The 8,507-nt window shown below is 47.0% G+C and overlaps 1 protein-coding gene across 3 annotated transcripts in view; it reads left to right on the top strand.

The window, feature by feature from the left end:
- Positions 1 to 2,330: 2,330 nt before the first annotated feature.
- L3MBTL2 (L3MBTL histone methyl-lysine binding protein 2) overlaps positions 2,331 to 8,507 on the top strand; it is a 21,684-nt gene continuing 15,507 nt past the window's right edge. Inside the window, exons 1-4 of one of the 3 annotated variants that reach the window (XM_025881917.2) lie at positions 2,383 to 2,466; positions 3,583 to 3,716; positions 4,391 to 4,634; positions 5,885 to 6,018. In XM_025881917.2, coding sequence (XP_025737702.1) covers positions 4,412 to 4,634; positions 5,885 to 6,018 — 357 coding nt within the window. In that variant the 5' untranslated portion in view covers positions 2,383 to 2,466; positions 3,583 to 3,716; positions 4,391 to 4,411. Of the gene's footprint in view, positions 2,467 to 3,582; positions 3,717 to 4,280; positions 4,635 to 5,884; positions 6,019 to 8,507 lie in introns of all 3 variants that reach the window. The other 2 variants (XM_025881916.2, XM_025881918.2) reach the window with 2 other exon arrangements.

The raw sequence follows: 8,507 nt of genomic DNA, 5'->3' as shown, positions 1-8,507 counted from the left end.
AAGGCAGTCGCTTAACCAACTGAGCCACCCAGGCGCCCTGTACTTTTTTTTTTTTAAGTAAGCTCTATGCTCAACATGGGGCTTGAACTCATAACCCCAAGATGGAGTTGCATGCTCTACCAACGGAGCCAGACAGGTGCCCCTGTGGTTGTACTTTGAAAATTAATAAAAGATTAAGCAACATATGAAAGGGATTCTTCTTGGCTGTTTTATTCTTCTAGTTGCTGCCCTCCTGGTGTCTAATAGGATGATGATAACCACCATTGACTGTGCCTGGTCTATGGCAGGTACTGCACGTTTCTTATTTCTAGTTCTTACAACCCAATGAGCTGACCCTGTCATTTCCACTGTACAAAGTAAAACCTAGACTCTCTCTGTTTAAGCTTGATGAATCTTGTTGATTCCATATTCCATTTGAAATCATGGAATTTTTTGGGCGCCTGGGTGGCTCAGTTGGTTAAGCGGCTGCCTTCGGCTCAGGTCATGATCCTGGAGTCCCGGGTTTGAGTCCCGCATCGGGCTCCCTGCTCAGCGGGAAGCCTGCTTCTCCCTCTCCCACTCCCCCTGCTTGTGTTCCCTCTCGCACTGTGTCTCTCTCTGTCAAATAAATAAATAAAATCTTAAAAACAAACAAACAAAAAAAAAAACAAGAAGTGAGTAGGGAAAGCCGGAGAGGGTAGTACAGGAGCAGATTGAAGAGAAAGCAGAGTGTCATTCAGGGTCTTGTGGAATGTTTGAATTTTCAAAGTGCAACGGGGAGCTAGTAGAGGTTTCCAGCAAGAGGATGCAGATGATGTGGCTTATGATTTAAAAGATCACCGGTGTGGATTAAAGAAGGGGAAAACTCTAACAGGGACCGTTGGAGGGCTGTTGCAGTGGGCTGGTGACTTCTATTTGGGTGGTAGTGGTGGAGGAATACAGGCTCTATTTTGGATGTAGAACCAACAATACTGGTTGATAGCATGAATAGGGGTTGGTGGTAGAAGGGGTTGAAGAAAGGAAAAATCAAAGACTTCCACATCTATGTGGTGGACCTCAAATTTAGAAATATATACAAGTTAGAAATATATATATATATTTTTTAAAGATTTTATTTATTTGACAGAGAGAGACACAGCGAGAGAGGAAACACAAGCAGGGGGAGTGGGAGAGGGAGAAGTCAGGCTTCCTGCTGAGCAGGGAGCCTGATGTGGGACACGATCCCAGGATCTGGGATCATGACCTTGGGAGCCGAAGGCAGATGCTTAACGACTGAGCCACCCAGGCGCCCAAATTTAGAAATATTTTTAACATATATTCAGCCTCCACTTACTACATTTAGATTATTTTTTTCTTTTGTCTATTTTTTTTAACATTTTATTTATTTTTTGATAGAGACACAGCGAGAGAGGGAACACAAGCAGGGGGAGTGGGAGAGGGAGAAGCAGGCTCCCCGCTGAGCGGAGAGCCCGATGTGGGGCTCGATCCCAGGACCCTGGGCTCATGACCTGAGCCGAAGGCAGACGCTTAACGACTGAGCCACCCAGGCGCCCCTCTTTTGTCTATTTTTTTCAGTTTATTTTATTTTAGTAATCTCTGCACCCAATGAGGCTGGAAGCCACCACCCTGAGATCGAGAGTCCCACGCTCCTCTGACTGAGCCAGCCAGGCACCCCTACATTTAGACCCTCAATTAGAGCACAACATAGCACAGGGAAAGAATATGGACTTAAATTCCAATCCTGTATGATCTCGGAAAGAGCCACCGCTTCATCTTTGATAGGGTGATTGACTGTCTCCAGATTTGAGCCGTTTGTAAAGCTCCACCAGAGCACCTAGAACTGATTGTTTACGGAGGTTGTGGGACATCCAAAATGAGTGAGGCAGAGTGCCTCATATTCTAGATTTTACTCAGGAGATGGTGATAGAGGGGCAGTGTTGCGGGGTTTTGAGCATGCGAGACATTTATAGCACTGGGCAGAAATTCCAGTTTCTGGCTGAATTGGAAATGAGTCTCTCTGCTAGTCATCCTGGCCCAAGGGCACCTTCAAATTCTTCGAATCAGGGAGAATGCGATGTCTTTCCCGGTGCCTGGAACAGTACCTATCGTATGTGCTCAATAATTATTTGAGAAAGAATGGGGTAGGAGTGAGAGGAGGTTAGCGTACAGAAATGAGATCTGCCCCGGCGGCGGCAGGGCCAGCGCGCAGGGATTTTCACATCTCTATAGCAACGTCCGCTTCCACGAGCACCCACAGGGGAACTACAAGTCCCACAAGGACCCGCGGCTTCCCCGCCCCTAGGGGCAGGGGCGCGGGCGAGCGCGGAACCGGCTTTTCCTCCTTCCTGCAGCGTGATTGGCCCGCAGCTCTGGGAAGCGGCCAATGACTGCGCTCAGGAAAAGCCGCGAGGCCAATATGGCTTCCTGCACCTGGTGACGGTTGAAGAAACGGTGTTAGATCTCATGGAGAAGACTCGGGGCGTCGAGGTGAGAGGGAGAGGATTTATCGTGACTGGGAAAGGGAACCCCGAGAACCTCGCACGCGGGACCGTTCTTTAGGCCTTTTAGCGACGCCTGGAGGGTGGAGAGTGGAAGGATGGATAAACTGAGGTAGTTAGGCTGTGCAGGGCCAGAGGCGATTGGCGTTGCCTTTTGCCCCATGCTGCTGGGCCCGACGTCCGGCGAGTAGTTCAGGGCGGAACAGCCTCCCTGGGCTCCCTGGAAGGGGACCTGGGTTCAGGATTTGAGAGCTCTTGCATCTTCATTGTCCTCCCTTTCTCGTGGTCGTTTCTTTGGGGGATTAGGAGGCCAGTGACATCCTGGTGGGACGTGAGGGAGATTAAAGTTTCATAAAACTACGTGTCTGGAGCGTTCACGTGCGTCGTTGCCCAGTTTACTCACAACAATCCTGTGTCACTCTTTCGTTGTTATGGTTAAAGTAGCTGAGGCTTACAGACAGGTGGTGACTCCCCAGGAAGGCCACACGGCTGTAAGGTGAAGGAGATGGGCACTTAGTCTTGCGGGCTCCAGAACTTTCCCCGCTCTCCTACAGTCTGTCACCCACTCGTCCTTGAGTCATTTGGCTTATGGTCACCTTGTATCTAAATTCGGTCTCTTTTCTACTACATTTGCGTGTGTAGTTGTAAACATAAAATGGAGTAGCTCAAAAATTCTGTAAGGGAAACGGAGAATAATAGCCCACGCTTTTAGAGCTGTCACTAACGGCTGGAAACAGAGCTAGGCTTTACATATGTCAGTCTTTGTTCTAGTCATCTAAAGAAGGCTTGCTATTGTCTCCGTTGTACTGGTGAAGAAAGAGAGCAGCAAGGTTCAGTATCTTGCACAAAATCGCAGTTAAGTGGTAGAGCCAGGATTCAAACCCAGGCAAATCTGGTTTGAAAGCCCATGCTTTTAACCGGTAATAATTGCCAACATGTATGGAACACTTCCTACGTACAAGTTACTGTTTTGAGTGCTATATCTGTATTAATCCTTATTTCTCCCTCAAAGCTTCTGAAAGAGGTGGTATCCCAAAGATGTGGGAACTGATGCACGGAGAGATTGACTTGCTGCAGATCATACTGCCTTATTTCTCCCACAAAGCTTCTGAAAGAGGTGGTATCCCAAAGATGTGGGAACTGATGCATGGAGAGATTGACTTGCTGCAGATCATACAGCTAATCAGCAGTAGAGATGGTATTTCAGCCCTGATCTAGGACCTTTTCTACTAAGTGCAGGTAGATTGATACACAAGATCTCATTTACATTTCTCATCCTGTGATCTGACTACTTTTCTTATTTCATAGATGAGAAAGTTGAGGCCCAGAGGGGTTAAATGACTTGCCCAAAGACCCACAGCTAGTTAGGATTGAAGCTGAGTCCAGAGCTATGGTACATACCACTATGCTCTAACTAGTGTGTCATCTGTTTCCCAAACACTCCTTAGGGCAGTCTGTGTCCCAAATAACTTTTCTGAGGCTGAAATTGAAATTGTTTCTGAACTGAGTTTGTTTTGGTGTACATATGCTGAAGGGGGAAGAATGATTTTCTAATTTACATCTTCCCCAGAAAGTCTTCATGAGATAACTTAAGGGTATTTTCACGTCATTGTATTCTATGTGATTCATGTTAAAATGTCATCATTTACAAACCCACAGGAGGAGCTTGGTGAATTCCTAATACATATTTTCTGTCTTGTTAAGCTGTTCTGATGAGTTGCAGTTAAGAATTATATAAACAAGAGTAATGGTCCTGGTGTTTGCAAAAGGGGTGTTTAATTCTGCCTGCCCCTTGGCCCCAAGGTGTTGACCAAGAACTGGAAAGGAAGCTGATAGCAGACCTGCATCCTTCTTCCCCGTACACTAAGGCAGACCTGATTCCTCCTGCCTCGTATGTGTCATCCTTCCACTAGGAGACTCCATCTTCAGAACCTATGGAAGAGGAAGAGGAGGGGGAGGACGACTTGGAGCTCTTCGGTGGCTACGACAGTTTCCGGAGCTATAACAGCAGTGCGGGCAGCGAGAGCAGCTCCTATCTGGAGGAGTCAAGTGAAGCAGAAAATGAAGATCGGGAAGCAGGGGAGCTGCCCACCTCCCCCCTGCATTTGCTCAGCCCTGGGACTCCCCGCTCCTTGGATGGCAGTGGTTCTGAGCCAGGTGCTTTCAGAGTGTCCCCTGAAGACGGGGAGGTTTCAGGAGATTATGACGGAAGAGGGGGTTATAGGCCATGTGGGCGGAGCTGTCCAGGTGTAAAAGCTGTTTGATCTAATGTCTAAGGGCCTGTGAAAGAGACAGAAGTACCCCAAGTAGCCCCAAGGGGCATTTCCTCTGTTGCAGTCTGATTTCAAACTGCAATTTCCTTTGGTCTTTCATACGACTAATACTTATTTGGCACACATTAGATGCCAGTCATTAATATGGTGCTGCTTTTACATTTGTGTGAATAGCCGGTTGATTTTTAAGCCTGGATGTTGAGAAGGACACCTAAAATGTTCTGATTTACTATCCGGGAAAGGACAAGAAATAGCTTGTGGGTTGGACGTGAGGCGGGGGTGGAAAATACAGAATAAAGTGACTTCCTGGGGAGAGGGTTACTGATGAGAGTCCCTGTAGAGCATCTGGAAGCCAGTTAATTTCCAAGCCGTGCTGCTTGGACAGCTGCTGGATCCCTATGTCAGGGCCCCCAGTGTGTGGACTGCCTGTGAAGAGAGACAGGCTAGACGTATATGAGGACGCTCCTGTTCCTTAGTGCCTGCAAATACTCTGCCACTCTTTCTATCTACCTGTCTTCTCTTCCTCCCTCCCCTCCCTTTTTTAAATCTTTCTGCCTTCTATCTTCTTCCAACCATTCTCTTAGAATCTTAGAACATTGGAACTAGAACCATCGGAGACCGTTGAGTCCAGGGGTCCTCTGTCATGGCTGTGCGTTAGGATCACCTGGGAGCTTTCAACAGACTACAGATGCCTGTGTCCCACCACAGACCAGTTAATTAGAAGCTCAGGCTTGGGTATTTTTTAAGCTCCTCAGGTGATTCTAATATGATGTCAGGATGGAAACACTGATCTAGTTCAGTCTCTTTATAGATGAGAAAATCCACAGAAGTTAGGTTGGAATAGACACTTTTTTTCTTCTCGTTTTCTTCTTTACGGACTTTCCAACACTCAGCCGTTGCCCTGTGGATTTTCTTTAGCTCCACTGTTGACATATAGCCAGAGGATGCCAGGGAGCTTATCTTAGACAAAACAGATTCAGTTGTACACAAACCTGCTCCTGTTCCAGTCCCATCAGTCTTACTGGGGGCTGGGACTCACCTAGTTAATGCCATTCCAGGTTTTGAAGGGCCCATCATTTTGTTTGATTTGGGGTGATAGTATGAGGTGGGTTACATGCTAAGTTCTCTTCCCAGCTGTCTGTGAGATGTGTGGTATCGTGGGTACAAGGGAAGCCTTCTTCTCCAAGACTAAGAGATTCTGCAGTGTTTCCTGTTCCAGAAGCTACTCCTCCAACTCCAAGAAAGCCAGTATCTTGGCCAGATTACAGGTGAGAGGCAGTCACTTGGAAGACCCTTCCTGGGGTCCTGGGAGCCGAGACAGGAGCAACCAATTGGCTGATGGCAAGGGGCCGAGAGGGCTTGGGAGGAGCTTGCTTGTGGCCTTCTGGGGTTTTAAGTTTCCTGCTATTTATTTAAAATTGAGAGGGCAGAGGAATCCATTTATGGAGCTTGATAAATAACAGATTTCTAGAGCTGCCCTCATTCCCCACCTTCACTCCCTGCATAGTCTGATGTGTTTAGTATGTTTTATTTCTTTTCTTTTCTTTTTTTTTTTTAAAGATTTTATTTATTTGAGAGAGAGAGAATGAGAGAGAGAGAGCATGAGAGGGAAGAGGGTCAGAGGGAGAAGCAGACTCCCTGCTGAGCAGGGAGCCCGATGTGGGACTCGATCCCAGGACTCCAGGATCATGACCTGAGCCGAAGGCAGTCGCTTAACCAACTGAGCCACCCAGGCGCCCCTGTTTTCTTTTTCTTTTTTTTTTTTTTTTAAGATTTTATTTATTTGACAGAGAGCGAGAGCGGGAACACAAGCAGGGGGAGTGGGCGAGGGAGAAGCAGGCTTCCCGCCAAGCAGGGAGCCCGATGTGGGACTCGATCCCAGGACCCTGGGATCATGACCTGAGCCAAAGGCAGATGCTTAACGACTGAGCCACCCAGGCGCCCCTGTTTAGTACGTTTTAAACAAGAGCCTTGGGAGAGTCTGATGCCCTTGGCCTTTGCCCCCCATATTTTTATAAATGCTCTGAAAGGAAGCTAGGAGACAGGCATATGTTTCACCAACCACAGTGGGTTTAGGAAGTTAGAGCAATCATGGTGGGGAGGGGGGCAGAGGTGGAGAGGGACAGAGAGAATCTTAAGCAGGCTCCACACCCAGCCCAGAGCCCGACTCAGGGCTCAGTCTCACAACCCTGAGATCATGACCTGAGCCAATATCAAGAGTAGGACACTCAGTGGACTGAGCCACCCAGGCGCCCCTACAAATGGAAGGATTCTTAAAGAGATGTGTTGTCAAACCCACACATTAGTTGAGAAGTGTGCTGAGGTCCAGAGAGGAAGAATGACCTACCTAAGGTAGCTCTGTTGGAAGAGCAGCAGAACTGGGACTGGACTGTAATCTCAGGTGCCTGGCTTTCTGGTTTCCTGGTAAGTATGGCCACCATCCACAACACTGGTTCTCAAACTCGCCTGCACGTTGGGATCACCTGGAGAGTGTTTAAAATACAGACACTTGGTGAGACTTGATCTTAGGCTACGAGTTCAAGCCCCATGTTGGGTGTAGAGATTACCCAAAAACCAAACAAAACAAAGCCAAAAAAATGAACTTTTAAAAAAATAATAAAATATCAATGCTTGGTCTTACTCCCTAGGTTCTGATTTAACTGGGATGGAGTGTGGCCTGGACACAGGGCCTTCATTTATTATTTTCTATTTATTTTTGAGTAATCTCTACACCCAACATGGGGCTCGAATTCATAACCCCGAGATCAAGAGTCACACACTCAGGGTGCCTGGGTGGCTCAGCTGGTTAAGTATCTGCCTTCAGCTCAGGTGATGATCCCAGGGTCCTGGGGATCTAGCCCCGAGTCACACTCCTGCTCAGTGGGAGCCCCTCGTGCTCGCTCTCAAATAAGTAAATGAACAGGCTTAAAAAAAAAAAAAAAAAGGGCACATATACTCCACCGACTGAGTGAGCCAGGTACCCCCTGGACATAGGGACTTTAAAAAAGATGAGTAGAGGCGCCTGGGTGGCTCAGCCATTAAGCCTCTGCCTTCAGCTAATGTCATGATCCCAGGGTCCTGGGATCGAGCCCCGCGTCGGGCTCCCTGCTTGGCGGGAGCCTGCTTCTCCCTCTCCCACTCCCCCTGCTTGTGTTCCCTCTCTCGCTGTGTCTCTCTCTGTCAAATAAATAAAATCTTAAAAAAAAAAAAAAAAAAGACGTCCCCTCACAGGTGACTGTAATGCATAGCAGAGCTTGAGACCCACTGCTCTGACATTTATTGAAAGTCACAGTGTCCCAAGGTTTCTGCTTAGTACTTCATACAATTTATCTCTCACTTTTGTGAGATAATTGTTTCCCTTATGCGGATTTTAGTCAGGGCACAGAAAAATCTCTCTCCTCAGCTAATAATAGTATTGTTAATAGCTACAATTTGGGAGTACTTGCTAAGTGTTTGGACTGAGTCCAACCAATGATCTCTTAAAAATGAATTTTTTTAAATTCCCATTTTATTTAAGATTTTTTTTTTAAAGTAATTTCTACACCAAACATGGGGCTTGAACTTAAAACCCCAAGATCAAGAGTTGCGTGCTCTGCTGACTGCACTAGCCAGGTGCACCTTAAATTCCTATTTTATTTTATTTATTTATTTTTTAAATGAAAACATTTTTTAAAGATTTTATTTATTTAATTGACAGAGACAGAGAGAGAGGGAACACAAGCAGGGGGAGTGGGAGAGGGAGAAGCAGGCTTCCCGC

The sequence above is a fragment of the Callorhinus ursinus genome, unplaced genomic scaffold (genome assembly GCF_003265705.2).
Source record: "Callorhinus ursinus isolate GAN/ISIS: 27379988/994484 unplaced genomic scaffold, GSC_fseal_2.0 scaffold48, whole genome shotgun sequence".
NCBI lineage: Eukaryota > Metazoa > Chordata > Mammalia > Carnivora > Otariidae > Callorhinus > Callorhinus ursinus.
Note: the sequence above shows the minus strand (reverse complement) of the source record. Positions and strands in the feature narration are given on the sequence as shown.